The sequence below is a fragment of the Dichomitus squalens genome, assembly GCF_000275845.1.
Source record: "Dichomitus squalens LYAD-421 SS1 unplaced genomic scaffold DICSQscaffold_29, whole genome shotgun sequence".
NCBI lineage: Eukaryota > Fungi > Basidiomycota > Agaricomycetes > Polyporales > Polyporaceae > Dichomitus > Dichomitus squalens.
In genome coordinates, this window is record NW_006766911.1 from 1 (window position 1) to 19,175 (window position 19,175).

Genomic DNA, 19,175 nt, shown 5'->3' on the forward strand with positions numbered 1-19,175 from the left:
GGGGGATCGACGAGAAGATCAAGTCTGAGGTTCCCTGCCTCAGACTCCCTACTATATATACTAATACAATGGTGCACAGACCAGGTACCTATTGACCATCGTTTGGTCAGAGTTCTCTGCCTCATGGCCTACCCTCTGACCTGCCTCATGGTGACCTTACGACTAATACCTGAGTCGTGCCGAGTCCGGACCCCTCCCAATGAGTAAGCGCTCCTGCTGTCACATCAGTCACCTGCCTGTGAGTGAGGATGGGCGCTCCTGGCCGTCACGAGGTCTGGGGTTCAATCCTGGCCCCTCCACTTTCCGATACGAGTTGTCCGTGGTCAAGGTGAGCGTCTGTCCCAGTACACATGACCCTCAGGTCACGTGGCACGAGAAAACTGTGACACTTACCAACATTCGCACATTTCCATTTTCTCAACATTTGCCCCCCTTTTCCTCATTTTGATCGCTCTTCCTCAGAGTGTTACCCTTCTCACATCTCTTCTGCTTTCATATTCTTCACCTTTTCTTGACATCGATCTCTCCTTCCTCGGCGAGGATATGATGTCATGCGCTTTAGGCGCCGATGTTCGGATTCCCTCGATGTACCCTCTGTCTCTTAATCCACCACGTCTACCATGTCTATCCCCTCGTTTGCAAGCTGTCTCCCACTATATCGTTTTACCAGGTACTGTTCCCTCAACACAGTCTCCCGGCAAGTGTTTGTAGACAATGGCGATGAATAACAACATGTGCACCTCGCAAGACCTCGCCATGGCCTCCCCAGCTGATCTGCAAGGTGCCAAGTACGTACTACTCACTCCCTCACTCTCTGACTTCCTTGAGTGCCTGAGTCACATGTCTGTTCCAGGTGGATACATGTGCGGCCATGGTACATGGAGACCGGGTGAACGCAGGACCTTCGAGGCTCACTACAAGGCTCTGACTTGTGCCGAGCGCCAGGTGCGTTTGGCCGCATGTATCGCCTTCCTTTGCTCACCATTATCTCGACCGCCCTCTTTCCTAGGCCATACCCTCCCTCTCCGCACTGATGTTGAGTCACGCCACAGCCCTATTAACTCTGTCAAGCAAACGTTCTCAGGCCTCCTCTCGCGCCTGCTATTCTGATCATCGGTCCTGGGCTCGGGCGCAAAGACTACATGCAGACTTTTGCGAAGCTCGCACTGAACATCACCAAGGAGCAGGGCATGCATGTATGTCGCCCTCGACGCTGACGGGCTGTACATGGTCGGCCAGGACACGTCCCTCATCCAGGGCTACCGGCGTGCGGTCGACATACAGGCTCGGACATGTCCCTGCGTCATAGACAGTACGTTTCTAGCACCGCTATTGAGTCCCATTGCCGAATCTTACTGATAAGATTGCACTTCAAATGCTGACAATGTCGACAACGCGCCCGTTCAAGTGGTCAACAGGAGGCCTAGGCATTGCACGCGGTTGTTTCTCTCTTGGCGGCAGGGTCGTATCGCCGACCAGCGGACTCGTGTGCCGTCTCGGGCTGATCCCATTGTGATCCAATGGCGTCCAGGATTCTCCGCGAGTATTCGATGATACCTGATCGTAGCTGTATTACCCCGTGTAGCCATACGACAGCATACAATAGTATACAGTAATGTGACGATGTTCTGCTACAAAGTGTCTCAACAGCAACCACGCCTAACCAAAGGAAAACACCCGAGCCCGACCCAGCCCAACGGTGATTGGTTGGTATCGCGCGGCCCCCGACTGCATACAACAACATACAGTCAAAGTAGGTTCCACTGCCAGATTATGGGTGTGGTCGGGTTTCCCGATATCATACGGTACAAAACACTCTAAAACAGGGGAGCCCATGTAAGTTCTCACTGGGGGTCATGTCCCAATGCCTAGCTCCGGACCATCCCATCGTAATCGACATAGCACGCACAAATACGGCCATACACGATCTCAGACGCCCCAAATCGACCGTAACCATGTCGATTCTCACTGGGCATGACCTGTGACAGGCATCCATTCCCAGGCCATTTCTCTGTCCCAGTTTGGGTCCGGGACATTGGCCAATGCCCGTCGTGTTTATTCATTATTAGATATGAGATTTCATGCATAATTCCCCGCATACCATGTCGGTTGCGGCCTCGGGCTATCCACTATGAGATATTATGCATTATTAGAGTATTCATTATAAGATAATCAACTGTATCGGGGGCGTATGAGCTTTATGATGTTGATGCCGTCTCTTTGAAGTCATAACTTGAGGAATATGCACAGATAACGCCCCCTGAATCAACCTCACGTCTTTCTTCTAAGTTCAGCCTTCTCCAGGTACTTTGACAATGCCTCGATACCAGTTACCGAAGCGTCTGAGCTGATACTGGCCTCGAGATTAGCCTTGGCGATCACCGCAACTCTGTTCGCCTCTTTCATCCTCTCCTCTTCCCAAGCCGCGATGGCCGCCTCCCGTTTCTCTGCGCTCTTACCAGAGGTGATGGCGTCCGTCAGAACCAGACCGAGCTCAAGGCCGTCAAGCATAGCGAGATTGACCCCTGCACCCGCGAACGGGCTCATCAAGTGCGCCGCGTCTCCGACGAGGGTCGCGCCAGGAACATGGCTCCACTTGTGGTCCGTGGGTAGGTGGTACATCGAACGCTGGTAGATCGCGTCGTCGTCGCAGAACTCAATGAGCTTGCGCATAGTCGGCGACCAGCTCCCGTACTCCTCGAGCAGGATCTTCCGCGCTTCCGCTGGATCGCTGGGAAGCACCCAGTCTGCCGGACGGCGGAACATGAGGTACGTGCGGATGCGCCCGTCGCCATTGAGCTGTGAGGTGATCATCTGGTTTTTACCGAGGGCATATAAGCTCCCGTCACCGAGAAGCTCGGCTGCATCCTCCAACTCTGGCCTCTTCGTAAGCTCCGGTGAGATGGACACCTCGGCGCCAGTGATGCCGTGGTAGAGCGGCACGGCTCGGGAGACAAGCGGGCGGACCCGCGAATTTGCACCATCTGCGCCCACGAGGATATCGACGACAGCGATGTGGCCGTTGGCGAAGGTCAGTTCGCGCTGGCCGTTCTCGAGACTGCGTACAGAGGTCAGGGCGTGGCCCCACTGAATAGCGTCGGCAGGGACAGCATCGAGCATGATCTTCCGCAGCACGGAGCGGTCGATCTCTGGGCGGACATCCAAAGGGTTCTCATTCGGATCGGCACCCTTGGAAACTAGGATGTTACCAGCTGAGTCGCAGGCTCGGAACGTGTCGGCCTCCGGTCGAGAGTTGAGGGAAAAGACCTCCTGGAGGCCGTTCTCGCGTAGGGCGCGTTGACCGCTGTCATGTCCAAGATCCAACATGCCTCCGAGGTGGGCGCGCGAATCCGCGCTCGTCTCGCGCTCGTAGAGAATGGCAGGGATGCCGCGTCTGTGGAGCGTAAGGAGAAGGATGAGGCCCCCAGGACCTCCGCCTATGATGGCGATGCGGGGGAGGGTATGTGTAGTCATATCTGTCGAAGCTGCACATCCATGAGTATGGAGCCTATTCTTGTATGCAGAGCTCACCCTACCCTAGTCGCGTCCTCTGCTGAAGAATCAAATTGGGTCGAACGAAGGAGCTGTCTGTGTATATATTCTGACCCTCGATGTATAGCCTTTATAACGTCGACCTGATGAGAACCTTAAAGGAGCGGCACCTTCGTTACGTACGAGCTGAGAGGGTGATTAATGGTCCGACTTCGCGGGGAGCCCGAATGTCCGCCGAAGCAATTTCTAGGGAACCATCGCTCAGCAGCCATCGCAAGTGGGGCTGGAGGCCTGCAGAGTTCGTCAGCATTGTATTATCCCAGACGACCATCGCAGGAGGTTTTCCCAGGTGCGTAGCAAGTGTGAGTGAAAGATGTCAGAGCACGTGCCCGTTAGAAGACATTGCTGAGTCTTTCGAAGCCGCGCAATTGCGAGTGGGGCTCCTGGTGTAGCAACGAAGGGATCGGACGCATGCCTCACTAGCGGCCGAATGTGTCAAAGAGCGGTCATGGAGCAGTCAGCGTAATTGGACGACAATTGATCCCACAGGGCTTACCTGGAACCCAACGCAGTTGCCTTCGAGCCGCGCTCCTGAACTCCAATTCGCTCAGGCATTGAAATACGGAAAGGCCATGGGGGGCAGCTGAATGGACGTGCAGCCGGGCAAACCAGATTTGAAATATCATACTACGATGGCGAACAAGCGAATTGACCCGCCTAGACCTGTTCATTTGTTTTGTGCTTGGCAATAAGCGCCTGCGCGCGGGGACGCGAGGACGCGCGGTCCTCAGTATAGTGCCCCTTGGGCCTATGCATTGAAGACTGGCAAGAAGCCATCATGAGGTAGATATTCAAGGTGTACAATAGGATTCACTGACTCTCCATCCTCTTTTGGTTACGAATTCGATGGGACCTGTGTGTTGAGCGAGGTATGGACCGATGATCTGAGTAGCAGTCGAGTCCAAATAATGTATTTGATATCCCATCCTGAAGATTTTGTTAGCGTTGTAGTAATGAGTGCGATACCGTCAAAACACCTGTCGACAAACCCAAGAGCGAGCAATATGGAGTAAAGAGCAATTGCAGCATCATGCAACACAAAGAAATCCTCTTTACAACCGCAGTTGTTCAGGGCGATAGACAACCATAAGAGCGTCTTCGGTTTCTGCACAGATAACGTGATGCTGCATGACACTAGACTCCACCCCGCTAAACAAGTTTGTCGAGCACAACGGGGGTAAGCCGCGAACCGAAGTGAATGATATGTGGTGGAAAGCGTAGTTTATTTTTGCAAGCCCAGATGCCTACAGACTTGTGATGCCTGCAAGTAATCGCCCTGAACGCTTTAGTATGACGACGGGTGCCGAAGCATGGTCTGTGAACAAAAGCGGTCAATAGCACCGCTTAGAGCGATCAACATGCCACTTACTCCACCGTCAATCAGTACAGTCTCCCCGTCGACGAACCAGTTCGACACCAAGAAGAGTACAAGCGCTCCCATATCCTTGTTCGTCCCGGCTCCCCACGTTCCTTGAGGTACAGGACGCGAGACAGGTACCTCGAACCCCCACTCCAAGCCGGGTGGGAAGTGCGACCGACCCAGCTCGTCGATCGTACCAGGCGAGCTCATCTCGGTAACGAATAAGCCTGGGGCAATTCCATTGACACGGATGCCAAGAGGCAAGAGGTCGTGTGCTAGGGTCGAGGTCGCCTGCCCGATGGCGGCCTTCGAGAACATGTAGGGGTAGCTGAACCCGGACGTCGCGAGATCCTGGGAGAATTTATGTGTCAGTGCGCAGCGTCTGACATGGATAGCCAGAGGAGATGGACCTTGGTCCATCCGTTCATGGAGGACGTCATGACGATCTGAGGAGCAAAGCGCTGTCCGCCCGGGCTCTCCTTCCACTTCTCGAGGAGAGGGAGGAAGGCGAACGTGAGCCAATAGGGACCGACGGCGTTCGTGGAATGAGTGTTTGTGAAGTCTGCCTCCGAGACCGGATCAAAGAAAGCCTTAACATAGGCCTCTGCTGTGGCTTCAGTCGGCCTTTTGATGGCGGTAGTGGTGATACTGCATGCACCAAGCAACGTGAGTCGCACTGGACCAGAACTATAGGAAGAATACCAACCCAGCGTTGTTGAACAGCACCGTAACATGACCTTCGCGCTTCCTGACTTCGTCGGCCAGACGCAACGCTTCGGACTGTGCGACAGGTCCAACATGAACTGAACTGATGCACTCAGACGGAGGAGCGTACCTTCTTGCTTACATCCCCTGCAATGCCGTGAATGCGACCAGGCTTACGTTCCTTTTCAGCGGCATCGTTGTACACCTTCGCGATCCTGAAGGCAAGTGAGCTCCACGATGAGCGCCACACGGCGAACGACGGGTTGCCTACTTGTCGAGGTCTTCCTGCTTCGGCCCAATGATGTACACAGTAGCCCCGTTCGCTATCAGCGTAGTTGTTATCATCAGTCCGATGCCCTGCAGAGGCAGTGTGTATATCAATCTTATATCGTGAGACAGCGATTGAACGGACTGTGCCTCCGCCAGTCACGACCGCCACCACGCCAGTGAGATCGAAGAGGCTGGTCGAAGAGAGCTCTTTGAGTACCGAGTCCGCCATGAAGATCGATGGTCAAGGTGAGAATAGCCAAAGGGCTGCAGCTCCGTGGATGCAGACGGCTGTACTTATACTCCCAACTAGAACGCACTTCGCACGCTGCCGAGGGAAGATGACATCATCGTCCCTCCAGAAGTCAAGAAGACACGCTTCGGACATCCGCCCTCGTCTACCTAGAGCTGTGAAGGGTGCTTCAGAAAGTCTTGCCGCCCTAAGAGACACTGGAAGTAGCAATATGACTCACTTGCGAATGTCCAGAGCCACCCGATCACATAATGACCTAGTCCTAGCCGCCGTCACGATGGTGTCCGATCGGCGAACGCGAAGGGAACAATGCGTGCCAAAAGTAGCACGAGCAACGCAGCCACGGGCAACGAATGGGCCTGACCTGGAACAGGAATCATGAAGAAGGCGCTAGAAGGGATAGAACCGGCACCGTCGATGGAGCTGTGTTGAACAAATAAACATAGCACGCATACCGTCTCGCTCTAGAACCACATCGTACTCAAGGCGACGCCCGAATGAGCAGTTATTAACAAAGTCAATAGTGCAACAGACCGTGATATTTTGGTCGAGACACGAGACCTAGAGACGAGACAGGTTTAAAGACAGGAGATGCATACCCGTAACGGTGCTCCGATTGTTTACACACTCTCGTGACAGGAAACTTGGAGGCATTGTAGTGCTTCAAACCAACTCGAGCGCTGTCCAGTCCAACGCATTCAGCCATACTTTACGATGCGGAGCCACGCTGAGGACCTTCCACGCACCGATGTCACTCGCCTTGCTAGATCACCCCTTTGAGGCAGCGAACAAGGACACACTCATAAGGGTCAGGGCCCTAGAGAGGAGACAAAAGCACGTTAGCCAGTTCAGATGAAAATGAGGGCCTTTCCGTATGGCGCGCCTTCCTACCCTCTCTGCTCATAACCCTCAAACCCTATGCCACTTGCCCCAAGACGACAGTTCAACGAGCTGTGTGATTTCGAAGCGCCCTTAATGACGCTTCTACTAAGCCCGTCTCGCCGAAGCCCGTATCTTACAACGCAGGGTATATCTGGCACACGCATACCCATCAGCATTGAGCGAACCACCCAAACACGCACACTCACTATACTCGTACACTCGCCTCCATCAGTGGCGGCCCCAGCCCACACTATAAAACCTCGACCCACGCCGCCTCCTTTCCCCCCCGGACCAGCGCACCATCGTGCTCCTTCGACATGTGCCCCACAGACCCGACGCACGTCGCCTCCGTGCCCACCGACGCGTTCGTGTCACAGCGCCACAGGTCTGGGTCCTTTGCGTCCTCGTCCTCATCCTCATCCATGTCGCCATCGGCGTCGTCGCACAACATGGACCCGGCCATCGAGTGCGAGGCGCGCCAGCCCGAGCCGAGCTTGATCGTGGACAGGGGGCGGGACGTGAAGGCCATCGATGTGGTGAAGGTCTGCGTCTCGTTGCGGGCGCGCTGGTCGCGGAGGTTGAGGAGGAAGCGCGACATGAGGAGGGAGCCTAGCCTGTGATCAGCAGCAGCGGTCAGGGACCATGGCGGCACGGTAAAAACATGGCGGTCGCGGAACGTACGCTACGATCATGTCGTTCAAGAGGTTCGACCCGATGTTCATGACGTAGACGATGGCGATGACGTTCAGGAAACATACCGCCCTGCGACACGTCAGTACACCCCAGAACGAAACGCTAGAGGGGGGGCAGTCCGGGCTCACAGGAAGTAGAGTGTGCCGTCCCTGAGGATGAGCGTGGAGTAGTTCGTGCGGAAATCGACTCCCCTCGTGAGGACGTGTGTTCGATAGGTCTTCATCCAGGTGAGTACGACAACGAGCCCGTCCGAGAAGATGGAGATGACACGCGTCGCCACGGAGACTGCGCCATCCATGTGAGTATATGCGCACCGTCAGGGAGCAGCAACACACGCACGTCTTTTGTACGTGAGCGCCGACATGGCCGTGGGCACGGACTGGCAAGTGAATAGGTTCGATGGGACAAGGAAAACCGTCGAGGCGCTTCGGAAGTACTGGCACAATGGTCCGTCAGTCTCGTCGGATTGCGTGGGAATACGAAAGCGGACTGACGATGTTCGCTAGCGCAGGGAGCAATCCTGCGAGCATGATAGCTGCGAATAACCGGTAGTCGCGATTCCACAGGGCAAATACGCGGACCGCCGCGATAGCTGCGCGTCGTTATTACAACATATTCAGTCCAATGACTTATCCGCAATATAAGAATCGAACATACAAGACATTACGACTGCGAGTATTGATGTAGTGATGACTTGAAACCAGGACACGATATTACACGCCTACAAGGCGCGCTGTATGTGAATGAAGCCGAAGGAACCGGACGTGATAGAGGACTTACGTCGAGCGAATGCAGCGGAGAGAGGGAAATGAGAACGAATATGCGCTGAAGGAGGGTGATATATCTCGTGAGGATGAACAGGACGGTGGTCCCAGAGATATCACGTTTCCAAATTTGCTGCACCTCCAGGTCGATGGTGAGGGCATAGTCATATACGATGATAGCTAACAACGCAGCCAGGTGGGGACCCATGGATGGTGAGAGGCAAGCAACGACGTACCTGTAGCAGCGACGGATATGAGGAACGCGCTACGACCCACCCAGTTTGAATTCAGGACCACACTGTATGCGCAGCATGACCACAGACGAAGCACTCACCCCTCCGCATGCTCCAAGACCGGCTTCAGCTGTTCTATGGTAACGGAGGTGGACATGAAGGATTGAAAAACAACCCCTGCCTGTCCCTCCTAACGTCACGTAGAAGCAGATGCCCCAACAAAACAATCGCCGTCTCTGTCCGGACCTGCTGAGCAAGAGAGATCAGGATGGCGTCTACAAAAGCACGAACGCTATCCCCAAGGGGATGGCTATGACATGCAGCTGACGCGAGCCACAGCGAAGGCAGGAGCGTTAAGAATGCGATCGTCCTCACCTGGATGAAGTGAGGCCTCAACGGCTGCACGCGGTGTCTAGTCGCAGATCCGGGGGAATGTGATATACGAGCACACTCGGATCCCCCAAGTCTGTAGCTGTACGTAGAACCGGTGTCGACAAGTGCACCCCACTGCGGAAGATACAAACGAAGAGAGACCAGCCCAATAATGTAACCGATAAGCCAGCCAGCGGAAGGAGCCTCAAGCTCACAAAGAGAGAAGAGCGGGGAGCAGAGGAGAGGGAGGGTCGACGGCCGACGTAGAGGCTCAGACGGAAGCCTGTCTAGGATGTGCATAGCCGTACTACCTAGGCCGTACTCCCGCGCTCCCACGCGGCACATCTGACGAGCACGATTGAGCTGTCTATCTGCAGGACCGATGAGCGGGCCGCCAAAGGCGGGGTCAATGTACGCGCGCGTAACCAGGTGCTGTCCGCAGACGATGATCACAGCAACCTCAGGCACCGAGCAAGACGCCGATTTGTATTCCGTCGGCTACTTATAGCGCCTGCACTCGGTTTGCTCCATTGCGTATTCGTATATCGTACATTGTACATTGTAACACCCACTCCAACTCTAAACAGACCCTTGCCGACCCGCCTCCTCAATCACTGCCGCATGCATGCTTACCAGAGTCCTGCTACGTCGAGTTAAATGGAGCACGATAGCAGGATGCGCAGCCAGAGAAGCACTCACCGTCATCCACACAGATCAGCATGAGCTTGATGTCGACTTTGGAGCGCGATCGAGGCAGCGCCTTCTCCAAGGACGCCATATACTCCCTGCCTTCTGAGGCCGCCGCCCGCTTGATCACCGTCCCGTCTGGCAGAGGGCTTATCCAGCTGAACACCAGAGGTTCGCGTCCACCGACCCCGCCGTCGTCATGGTCCACAAGAACAGTGACCGTCCTGAGACCAGGCAGCGCAACAAGCGCATCGTCAAACTCCCTGCCGTCCAACCACCGAGGGTGATGCAGCACCAAGCGCACGGCGTCCTCGCGGACAATTCCGTTGATAGGGACTCTAGGGAAATGAAGAACGACCTCTTGCACACCCGGCGGCGCAGAGCGTAGGATGTCGGTGTTTCTGCCGATGACATCATCACCGAGTCTAGACAGCATTCCGTCTGAGTCGGGGGCGAATTGTAGGGTGATTCGCTCGATGGTCTTCGCGGCGCCCAGGGCGGGTATACGCCATCGCGGGGCTGGCGGCACTGTGATCCGGATATGGACTGTCTATGAGGGGTCTATGGAAGTCGAATAGTAGACTTACATTCTTGACTCCTCGCCGACTTATGCAGTGCAAGCCTGGAAGTGTTGATGCCCAAGTCTCGCAATTGCAAGCGTGGGTCGTCTAAGACGGTGTTGGGGGCAGCACTCTCCGCAACGTCCCCAAAATCAAGCCAAAGCCCGCGCAGCGAGGGGACGTGGAGGACGTATCGCAGGAGTTGTCGTACGGCGGGGTGTACCATACAGAATTGACTTTCTACGGAGAGATTCTGTACGTGCAGACGAGATTGTAGCCGAGTCCAGTAGGCGGAAACCACGTCGATTGATGCCTGGGAGAGCCATGTATCGCATATACGAAGGACCTCGATGGCGCTGAATAGTGAAAAGACCCCATAGATCCCAGGAACTTCATCAGCTGGATGGAAGCTATCACAACCATCCATGGTCAGTCGCCTGAGGGGTTTGTTAGAGGGCACTGGGGGAGAGGCTCCGGGAGGGAATGGTCGGAAAATGACCTGACTGATATGAACGTCCTTGAGGTTTGGGAGCAGGCGCATGAGTGCTTCAAGGTCGTCTTGCCCCACAGCTTCGTCAAATGTATATACGGCAGCCGCTGGGTCCTCATGAATCCGAAGCTCATGCACATACGGCGCGACGTCGGGACAATGCGATAGCCACAGGTTGAGAGCGGGGACAGATGCGGAGGGCCGTAATGGCTTGCACGTCAGGGTCCGAAAGAGGTGGTTGGTAGCCAGAACCTGCATACGAGTGAAGAGGCTGCGAGGGAAGAGATATCGCCGTGCAGGTAGTCAAAGATGTGATCCACTATTTCTCGTGGCAGAGGGTGGAACATTATGCGGAGTTCGAGTACTCTTGAAATGAGATGGTGATTCGCGAGCAAGCAGGTATCCGTTCCAAGCTGTCTTTGACAGGCGGGGGGAGAGGCGTCGTGAGCGTTTTAGTACGGGATGTGCGCACACCGAGAGATATATAGATCATAGCAGGTACAAAGATCTCACGGACACGCCCGGTCTTCCCCGAGCGGCGAGAGGCAGGCATGGAGCGCCAATACTGGCACAATCGGCAATGTTTCGCAAAGCACTGTAAAGTACCTCGCACCCGACCTCACCGATTCGAGGGACGATGTCTTGCACATCGCTATCATATGTGTACAAGTAGCTAAGTGCTCTACGTGCCTGAAGCTTGAAGCCATCATAGCAGGCCATGGCATGCTACGCGGCGGTCAGGAAGGTGTAATTCGTCCTGCAACCTGGCCTGACAGCGTCAGGATGACTGTAGAGCGTCACTTCCAGGCAGTCGCGGTCTACGGGCGTTTACAGCTACTTCCGGCGACTCAAGGCAAGATGCAAGACTACATAAGTTACGTACAGCAAAATGTCAGATACAACACAGCAGACACAACTATACATACAATATCGCAGACGTCATGAAACGCGTGCAGTGTCGTCAGAGTCGGTACGTGCACTCCCTGACGGTGAATCGCTCGTGTCCTCCACCAGGTCCAACGACTCACCGCTCCATCGTGCATTCGTCACCCCAAGGGCGTAGAGAGGGACACGGCCCTCCTGGCACGGCGCCTGCGCAGGCAACGCGATCGCTAGCGCGACCTCCACGCACGCCGGTACACGTTCCGCGACTCGTGAGGGCATACCGTCAGCCTCTCCTGACGGGGGAGCGTCGTCACCTGGGCGATGTCGCGGCCGAAACGGGCGCAGGCTCGCAATTTGCGCGCGAGTGTCCCGCAGTCCAATCCGGAAGGGAAAGAGATACCCGGGCGGTGAGGCGAGGGAGGTAGAGGTGGATGCTGAGGGATGCTGGCCGCTCGCAGCGGTGTGCTGGCCTAAGGTGTAGGGGGATGAAAGGAACCTATCGTCATATACTGGCCTTGCAGCGATGGGCTAGCGCATATATGAGACCAAGTGGTCCGTAGATGACATTAGTCCCATAAACAAATTGAGTAGGCGGGCCGCAACTTGGCCCGCAAGGTGATGCGGAACAACGCACCATAATTTTACCCCAATCACCCTCCTTCGACATCGACCTTGCAGTGGAGATATCCCACAGCTCGGGCTTCTTCCCGAAATCATCTAGCCGCCGCATCCGCACGCCTATGCTCATCAGCAGCGTCGGCGGCGGCCCCAGCTGGGTGTCGTCCCATGGCCACAGCGGGCCGCTGGTCGAATTCCGCGCCTGCATTCGTCTGCTGTTGCGCACGACGTAGCGCCGCATGGAGAACATGACGAGCAATCCTCCAGCGAACAGGCCGATCGCCAGGAAAGCGAGGATGAGCGTCGAGCCACCTGCGCGCAGGAAGGAGCCGCTGCCGCCGGCCGTGCCGGTGGACGACGAGGACGGCGCGGCCGAGGTCGTGCTCGACATGGTGATCGTGGGCCCTGAGTCGTGGTGGGAGAGGGTTCGTTATTGATGCGAGACGGGTGTGCCGTGAAGGCGAATGCTCAGGCTTGAGTTTGTCATGAACTCAGGCGACGCTGGTTGTGAGAAGGCTCGACTGTGCTCTCGGAGTCGGGAGCGTCGCCGGACGCACATATGATCGGAAGCAAAGTATGTACTTGCGGCGTTTGTAGACGCGGGCGGCTGCGCCTGACGTCTACGTCTTGTCTTGCAATGCGCCTTCTCTGCCGACGACGTCCACGATCCATCTCCGGACCCGCCGCCTCTCTCACACCGCCTCTCTCCGTGTCCGAACATGCCAGCATACGTGCGCCCTAGAGGAAGGAAACTCGACGCGTTAAGAGACATCTCCGTCATATACGAACGGCTGGACAGGGTAGACGGTTCCGCGCGATTTGGGTTCGGTAAGTGTGTGCGTCGACTTCATGTCCGATAGCCTTCTCAGCGCACGTCTTCGGCGACTTCCAGGCGAGACCAAGTCTCTCGCGTCCATCTCCGGTCCCATCGAGGTGCGCCCGGCACTCGAGAACCCCTCCCTGGCGACGCTTGATATCCAAATCCGCCCCTTGCCCGGCATCCCCGGGACCGACTCGAAAGCCCTCGCGACTACCCTAAAAGCGATCTTCACGCCCTCCCTGTTCCTCTCGCATCACCCACGGACTCTCATCCAGGTCGTCGGGCAGGCGTTGTGTGGCTCGGAGAGCGGGAGCGGGACTGGGAGCGCCGGGCGGGGCTGGAACGCGAGTCTGGTCGCGAGCTTGGTGAACGCGGCCGCGGCCGCGTTCGTGAATGCCAGCTCGGTGCCGATGCGGGGCGTCGTGTGCGCGGTCGCGGTCGGGAGGCTTGGGTCGGACGCCGGGGGCGGCCTCGTGCTGGACCCAGAGGAGGCGGAGCTGGCGAAACTGGCCGGGAGCGGGTGCTTCGCGTTCTTATTCTCGTCTTTGCTCGCTGGCTCTGGGGCGGCCGCTTCGGAGGTTCCTTCGTGCTCGCTGCTCTGGACGAGCTACACGACTGCTGCGCCGTTTGACCTTGCGGAGCTGGGGCGCGCGCGCGAACTTGCGCAGGAGGGCGCACGGCAGGTCTGGTTGGCGTTGAGGGAGAGCGTTGGGTCGCAAACGGCCGCGACGGTATATAAGACGGAATTAAAGAGCGAGCCGTCATCCCAGCCTGTTTCGATGGACGTAGACGACGCCAAAGTTGAGATATAGTGGTCTGGTGAGTAGTGGTCTCCGTTGCGACTATATGTATCTAATGCTGCTCTACAGCATTTTGCCGGAGTTTTCGTCGTTCGCATCTGTCACGTATCCTCCGCATATAGTCGGCATCTGGTGAACCCCACACCTCACCTCGGTATCCTGTCGTACTGAATTTCGTGTTCTAGCAGGGTATGCTACCATTGGGCTGTGAGCCACGCCAAACTAGGTAACCTTGGGAGTAAGTAGCATGGTGTCGATCTGTTCAGTGAGTGTGTCAGGTTTCTCAGCGCAGCTAGCAGGAAGTCTTAGGTTGTGCGTCATGATCGCCGTAAAACCGATATTCCGATTGCAATATCGTGTAAGGATGACACGGGCACACACAATAGAACTATGTCGTGCTGCTCGAGCGCGCAATGCTGACTCTGGAACAGCGTGGAATGTTTTATATTTCGCTCCCGGTCGGGACACTGCATGACAAGGGTCATTACAAGCTTCCCTTGTTCTTAACTTCTGCGCTCTTTGTTGATTGCTTATTCCTCACAGCCGAGTGCTCGGAATGCTGACACTTGCTATATGCCGGGGGCTTCGATATCGGCACAAGTCACCTACAACGTGCGACATAGTAGAGCCGACTGTTGCTCCGTCCGTACTGTCTTCGCATAGTGACAGCCTTCGCCTCTGCTAGTAATGTAATCTTCTCGATTCACTGGTCCCAATCAAGCTGAACACCCGAGACACAGCCACCCCATTTCGCCATTCGCGTAGGCTGAGTTCCAAGGATGAATCTCCCGCGCTCACATAGCAAACCTTGGGACCCTAGGACCTCTGCTATCGTCAACTTATGTGGCTATTTTCTTGACTTGGACTCAGGTTGAATTTGAATCGCTAACTTCCGCAGAAGACGGATATCCGCTCATCACGGACGGGGAGGAGTGGCGTCCGAGTCACTGTAAGAGTCAGAGCTGGAGAAGCGCGGCTCCGACAACTGACTCCTCTGACGGTTCGCCCATCTGAGCCCAGTCCGGGTCTTCCGAGGCCCGTTCGTTCATACAACGCTACCACATTCCACTAGAGTTACAGCAACGACATCGTTTGAAGGCAACAACCATCTTGTCTTTGCATCAAACACCGGGGCCTTTAGCTTTTTGCACACACCTGCGCTAGCTGCCAGAAATGGCAAGGGCACGCACTGCTGGGCTGCTGGTTTGCGACCAGGTGAGTTCTGATGGATCTCAGCGCTATACGCAGCCGAATTTTGCCGAGGATATTCTGACTCGGTCTCTCATTCCCAGCCACTATATCATCTGCCACGAGACGGTTGCGTACTGCTGTAATCCTCTCGACCAGATAAACCCCCTCCTATCCATTGCAATTCCTCACGTTCCCAAGTCCTATCCACAAACGTGCTCGATAACACTATTGAAGTCGTAGAGGTGAATAGGCTGATTACTGAATCGTTGTCCTGTCATGCTAATCGTCGTAGGCTCTTCGATCCCTACCATAACCGCATTCGCTGCTGCACACGTCCTCCACGTAGGCAGTTACGATGTTCCGCGCCATGGAGATGTCGTCTCGAACCCCTCTCCAAACTTCAAAATGATCGTCGGTATCGTCGATATCGGGGACCTTTCGGTGGACGTCTCTGATTCGGACAGCTCGGTAAGAGAGCTTCCGCCATCTAAACCATTCCCGAAGCTGAATTGGACCTTTTCGGCTTCAGATGCCCTTGCCCCAACGTAGATCAAGCGGCATGATGACGTCGGGTGGTTCTGGACACGGGGGAGGTGGTAGGGGTGGCTCGACTGGCTCCGCGACCGGCACCTCCCCCAGCGAGAGCGACGGGAAATCTCACGGCGTCGCTGTCGATGTCGTTTTACCTGTCGTCTTCGTGGTTGTTTTGGTCGCTGTTGGGTCATTGTTGTTCTGGTGGCTGCTCAGGAGCCTGCGGAGGAGTACAGGGAGGGGGTTGTGGGCATTTTTGATGGGACAGGAACAGAAGCCTCAGCTTGTGGAAGTTAGACTGTGCAGAGGGGGAATAGAAGACGGGAGGTGGGACACTCTTCGGGTGAGCTCTTCTCCTGCCGCCTTCGTCTGCGAGAAGCAATGACGCTAACAACTGTGCGATAGCCTGTGGCCGCAGACCGTGTTCGCACCTCCGAGCAGGCGCGGGGGCATCGGACTGAACATGTCAACAAGGGACATGCTAGCGGCACGGCTACCTCTACCGGATCTAGTGTGCCCGCCAAGAACTCAGGCGCACATCAAGGCGTCATGTCGGGGAGGAAAATTGATTCTTCGAGAGGCAGTGCCCTGGAAGTCAGGGTGGCTGTTTTCATTGCGATGCCTTCTCCATCTCGTTCTGCGCAACGAGGTCAACCCCGGGCCAGTGCGTCGTCGAGTGTTTCGACGGAGGGAGAGGTCTGTATCGGGACGGTTCATACGTGCTTTTGAATGTCTACACCCCGAAATCGTCGTAGTATTAAATGATCGTCTTCTGTTCGTCTACTATGTCTGTCATGTTGAACACGCTAACACTCTCGACTCTAACATTCGTAAGAGTTTACGAGCGACGGGCGGGATACCGTGAGATTCAATCTACTCAATCCGCAATCCAGAGTGAGGTGCTGCCTCTAAGCGCCAATGGACCTTCGCACGCAGTCACCACGATCATCCCCCTTCCATACTACGGTCAGTTGGCGAACACCCTGGCACTATACTCCCAACACAGCATCTGTCTCTCTGCATTCCGCTTTGCCCACGAGACTGAAAAGCCGAAGGTCGACATGGCAGCCTCCTGATTCTAGAAGACGTCGGCTTCTCTATTCCTTGCTCCTCTTGCCGTTTTCCCATGAGACACCCCATGAGACACCGGTAGCAATGCTACGTTGGATATATCCTCCGAACATATTGCGAGGCCGTCGTCCGTCTCAGTGCGCTCGCATATCGCAAGAAGTCTGAAGATGAAGCAAGGAATCATGCTGATATGAATGGTGCGCAGGCTGCAGGCAGAAGGTTGCCCACAATGCGGGCTATGCAAGTCTATCCATCGAGACACATACGTACACTGGCCATCAAGTCACTACTCCTAAATCGGCCCCGGCGAAGTTTCCCGCGAGAGGATTTGGACAGATACCACCGCACTAGCCCCCTTCCTTTCTCATGGTTACATCTACGTTGCCATAGCCTTTTCGATCGAGTTCGGAGCCAGTACAGCGCACGTCATCAGGGAACTCATACCCACTGACAGTTGCTCGGTACCTGGTTGACGAACAGATCTGTTGTGCGAACCATGCGCTCTACCCGCTGCGCTGGTCTCCGGGCGTGGTGTTTTAAGCACAGGCGGCGGTGCATCCACATTTGCCTCTTTCCTTCGTCTGCGTGGAAGTCGTTAGCGACGCCGGCTTGCTTTTTCGTTCTCGGCGTGAGTGCTCTTCGCATGTGGAGGAAGACACAGAATGACAATGGTTCAATCTCTACAGTGCGCCGACCTTAGCGTTTCAGTTGACTTTGACTTCATATTCAGATGGAGGCTCGAGTGAGGAATTTGAAGTGGGTGAGACTGGACTCTCGAGGTGAGGGAGTATATTGTTTGCTTCCGTATAACCACGCTCAGGACAGATCGCGCGTAGCTCACCCGAGCGCTTCAGCATCGTCACCACCACCGGATCCGGCTTCGGATCAAGGTCCGCCCCATAGCGATTTGTATGGGAAAAACGGGAAAGGCAATAACATGAGCAAGGGGCCGGGGCAGGTGCGTCTTCTTGACCGTCGTGTGTCGCCGCTCTCCTCAGCGGTAACGCTCAACTCTTTAGAACGGTGGCGACAATGGAAGCAGCAAGAGCGGCGCACCTGATCCAAGTTCTTCATCCGGACTGCCTCCCTCATGTAGCAACATGAATAAGGGACCGATGAAGGACGGCTGCCAAATTCTCAACGAGAATCAAGGGACCTTGCAGTACAGCGACGGATGGATATTCACCACCAGCGATCCCCAAGGGCTTGTACATACTCTCCACTTCACAAACACAACCGGTTCCTCGGTCTCGCTTATGTTCAACGGTTCGTGCATTCTTCTAATCTTGTGACGCGTCGCTGATGAGATGAATGCACGACAGCCTCTAGCATTGTTGTCTTTGGCCTCGTGCCCCCAGGGCCTTCCCCTCCTTTGGCTTCATACTCGATTGACGGATCGTTGCCCGTTGCTGTGAATCTTGGGGCTACGACGGAATGCATCCCGAACCAGCAGTTGTTCAGTTCTAAACCCCTCTCCGGCCCTGGTCCCCACAACCTGACGATCTTCGTCAATCAGACTTCATCCGAGCAGCCCTACATTCTCGACTACCTCTGGTTGTGTGGTGGAAACAGCAACTCCACGGCGTCGGATGACTCAGGGAATGATCACAAGGCATCTCATGGTCAGTCATCATCGACCGACGGTGTCATCATTGGTAGTGTTCTTGGCAGCGTCGTCCTCCTTCTGGGCATCGCGTTCGGTGTCTGGTTCTACATTCGCCGGAGGAGAAGACGTCTGCAGCAACTTCGGAGGCTTCATATCGCCTCGAGTCCCGTGACGAGCTGGCTGTTCTGGAACAGTCGTAAGTAAATGTCCTGGATATAGAACGCTGCATCGTGCATGCCTGTTGACCCACTTTCGATTCGCTTCGCAGGGAGCAGTGAGAAGAACACCCTGTTCACGTCTACCGAGGACATCATGGCGGACAACCCGACGACATCGAGTATGTCCACCCGAAGCCGGTGGGACACCAGCTACCGGAAAGAGGTTCCTCCTCTAGCTGAGATGCCTCCTCCGCCCGGCGTACGGATGTCATCCGTGTCCAAAGCTACATCTGTATCGCGGTCCCCATCCGCCGTACCACCCGGAATAGTCGAAGACTTGAGAGGCTACCCACGGCGTATGTCACGGACATCAAGCATCGCGCCAGTCTCGTCGACTTTGGTTAACGGCAGCGAGGACACTTCAGAATGAGCTTGGACTTTGCATCTGCTCTTGTTTTTAGCGTTGGATCCTAGTGACGCTGCCCTCTGGTTGAGGTGTTTCTTTCGTCGTGCACCTTTATGTAGAATAGTCGGAGGCCTTCCGAATGCTCCATAGGGACAATACATCTCATATACCGTTAGCCCTGTTGTATCACTGTAGAAATGTATCTCCCAGAAAACCCATCACCGAGCCACTAGAACTTTCTCTTACTTTGAGTGCGTCCATGTGTGCCTTA

General features: G+C 55.5%; 8 protein-coding genes across 8 annotated transcripts; 2 read left to right on the plus strand and 6 right to left on the minus strand.

Annotated features, from left to right (window-relative positions):
• Positions 1–2,271: 2,271 nt before the first annotated feature.
• Positions 2,272–3,474, minus strand: DICSQDRAFT_172084 (FAD/NAD(P)-binding domain-containing protein; the record flags this gene model as incomplete). Its single annotated transcript, XM_007367806.1, has 1 exon — positions 2,272–3,474. The coding sequence occupies one exon, from the start codon at positions 3,472–3,474 to the stop codon at positions 2,272–2,274; it is 1,203 nt and encodes a 400-aa protein (XP_007367868.1).
• A 1,287-nt stretch (positions 3,475–4,761) lies between these two features.
• Positions 4,762–6,286, minus strand: DICSQDRAFT_108868 (NAD(P)-binding protein). Its single transcript, XM_007367807.1, has 7 exons — positions 6,030–6,286; positions 5,889–5,974; positions 5,748–5,832; positions 5,619–5,692; positions 5,323–5,560; positions 4,922–5,263; positions 4,762–4,867 (listed from the first exon to the last, which is right to left on the minus strand). The coding sequence occupies exons 1-7, from the start codon at positions 6,114–6,116 to the stop codon at positions 4,838–4,840; spliced, it is 942 nt and encodes a 313-aa protein (XP_007367869.1). The 5' UTR covers positions 6,117–6,286; the 3' UTR covers positions 4,762–4,837.
• Positions 6,287–6,647: 361 nt separating this feature from the next.
• DICSQDRAFT_181976 (uncharacterized protein) lies at positions 6,648–9,499 on the minus strand. The gene is made up of 13 exons (XM_007367808.1): positions 9,085–9,499; positions 8,811–8,955; positions 8,713–8,741; positions 8,493–8,656; positions 8,370–8,433; positions 8,207–8,304; positions 8,052–8,148; positions 7,841–7,997; positions 7,701–7,781; positions 7,226–7,633; positions 7,029–7,170; positions 6,884–6,953; positions 6,648–6,817 (listed from the first exon to the last, which is right to left on the minus strand). The coding sequence occupies exons 2-10, from the start codon at positions 8,864–8,866 to the stop codon at positions 7,270–7,272; spliced, it is 1,110 nt and encodes a 369-aa protein (XP_007367870.1). The 5' UTR covers positions 8,867–8,955; positions 9,085–9,499; the 3' UTR covers positions 6,648–6,817; positions 6,884–6,953; positions 7,029–7,170; positions 7,226–7,269.
• An 89-nt stretch (positions 9,500–9,588) lies between these two features.
• Positions 9,589–11,231, minus strand: DICSQDRAFT_181977 (uncharacterized protein). Its single transcript, XM_007367809.1, has 3 exons — positions 10,356–11,231; positions 9,781–10,296; positions 9,589–9,724 (listed from the first exon to the last, which is right to left on the minus strand). Exons 1-3 carry the CDS (start codon positions 11,074–11,076, stop codon positions 9,711–9,713), a joined length of 1,251 nt encoding a protein of 416 aa, XP_007367871.1. The 5' UTR covers positions 11,077–11,231; the 3' UTR covers positions 9,589–9,710.
• A 440-nt stretch (positions 11,232–11,671) lies between these two features.
• DICSQDRAFT_181978 (uncharacterized protein) lies at positions 11,672–12,848 on the minus strand. Its single transcript, XM_007367810.1, has 2 exons — positions 12,338–12,848; positions 11,672–12,231 (listed from the first exon to the last, which is right to left on the minus strand). Exons 1-2 carry the CDS (start codon positions 12,710–12,712, stop codon positions 11,758–11,760), a joined length of 849 nt encoding a protein of 282 aa, XP_007367872.1. The 5' UTR covers positions 12,713–12,848; the 3' UTR covers positions 11,672–11,757.
• A 192-nt stretch (positions 12,849–13,040) lies between these two features.
• On the plus strand, positions 13,041–13,953 carry DICSQDRAFT_65281 (uncharacterized protein; the record flags this gene model as incomplete). The annotated part of the gene is made up of 2 exons (XM_007367811.1): positions 13,041–13,157; positions 13,219–13,953. 2 exons carry the CDS (start codon positions 13,041–13,043, stop codon positions 13,951–13,953), a joined length of 852 nt encoding a protein of 283 aa, XP_007367873.1.
• Positions 13,954–15,660: 1,707 nt separating this feature from the next.
• On the minus strand, positions 15,661–16,494 carry DICSQDRAFT_138603 (uncharacterized protein). Its single transcript, XM_007367812.1, has 2 exons — positions 16,069–16,494; positions 15,661–16,006 (listed from the first exon to the last, which is right to left on the minus strand). Exons 1-2 carry the CDS (start codon positions 16,141–16,143, stop codon positions 15,854–15,856), a joined length of 228 nt encoding a protein of 75 aa, XP_007367874.1. The 5' UTR covers positions 16,144–16,494; the 3' UTR covers positions 15,661–15,853.
• Positions 16,495–17,039: 545 nt separating this feature from the next.
• On the plus strand, positions 17,040–19,122 carry DICSQDRAFT_138604 (uncharacterized protein). The gene is made up of 5 exons (XM_007367813.1): positions 17,040–17,362; positions 17,421–17,513; positions 17,571–18,000; positions 18,057–18,536; positions 18,609–19,122. Exons 3-5 carry the CDS (start codon positions 17,835–17,837, stop codon positions 18,926–18,928), a joined length of 966 nt encoding a protein of 321 aa, XP_007367875.1. The 5' UTR covers positions 17,040–17,362; positions 17,421–17,513; positions 17,571–17,834; the 3' UTR covers positions 18,929–19,122.
• The last annotated feature ends 53 nt before the right edge of the window (positions 19,123–19,175 follow it).

Excerpts from the sequence above, each read along its gene's own strand:
- DICSQDRAFT_108868 (XM_007367807.1), bottom strand. The coding sequence starts at position 6,116 with ATGGCGGACTCGGTACTCAAAGAGCTCTCTTCGACCAGCCTCTTCGAT. Across the intron at positions 5,975-6,029 it reads TCGTGACTGGCGGAGGCACA|GGCATCGGACTGATGATAAC; the intron begins GTCCGTTCAATC and ends CTGCCTCTGCAG. Across the intron at positions 4,868-4,921 it reads CTGTACTGATTGACGGTGGA|ACCATGCTTCGGCACCCGTC; the intron begins GTAAGTGGCATG and ends TTTTGTTCACAG.
- DICSQDRAFT_181977 (XM_007367809.1), bottom strand. The coding sequence starts at position 11,076 with ATGCAGGTTCTGGCTACCAACCACCTCTTTCGGACCCTGACGTGCAAG. Across the intron at positions 10,297-10,355 it reads GTCGGCGAGGAGTCAAGAAT|TGCCGCCAGCCCCGCGATGG; the intron begins GTAAGTCTACTA and ends TCCGGATCACAG.
- DICSQDRAFT_138604 (XM_007367813.1), top strand. The coding sequence starts at position 17,835 with ATGAATAAGGGACCGATGAAGGACGGCTGCCAAATTCTCAACGAGAAT. Across the intron at positions 18,001-18,056 it reads GGTCTCGCTTATGTTCAACG|CCTCTAGCATTGTTGTCTTT; the intron begins GTTCGTGCATTC and ends AATGCACGACAG. Across the intron at positions 18,537-18,608 it reads CTGGCTGTTCTGGAACAGTC|GGAGCAGTGAGAAGAACACC; the intron begins GTAAGTAAATGT and ends TTCGCTTCGCAG.
- DICSQDRAFT_181978 (XM_007367810.1), bottom strand. The coding sequence starts at position 12,712 with ATGTCGAGCACGACCTCGGCCGCGCCGTCCTCGTCGTCCACCGGCACG. Across the intron at positions 12,232-12,337 it reads GTGATTGGGGTAAAATTATG|CCCATCGCTGCAAGGCCAGT; the intron begins GTGCGTTGTTCC and ends TATATGCGCTAG.
- DICSQDRAFT_181976 (XM_007367808.1), bottom strand. The coding sequence starts at position 8,866 with ATGTCCACCTCCGTTACCATAGAACAGCTGAAGCCGGTCTTGGAGCAT. Across the intron at positions 8,657-8,712 it reads CATATCCGTCGCTGCTACAG|CTATCATCGTATATGACTAT; the intron begins GTACGTCGTTGC and ends CTGCGTTGTTAG. Across the intron at positions 7,634-7,700 it reads TTGAACGACATGATCGTAGC|GCTAGGCTCCCTCCTCATGT; the intron begins GTACGTTCCGCG and ends TGCTGATCACAG.
- DICSQDRAFT_138603 (XM_007367812.1), bottom strand. The coding sequence starts at position 16,143 with ATGTCCCTTGTTGACATGTTCAGTCCGATGCCCCCGCGCCTGCTCGGA. Across the intron at positions 16,007-16,068 it reads ACACGGTCTGCGGCCACAGG|CCGAAGAGTGTCCCACCTCC; the intron begins CTATCGCACAGT and ends AGAAGAGCTCAC.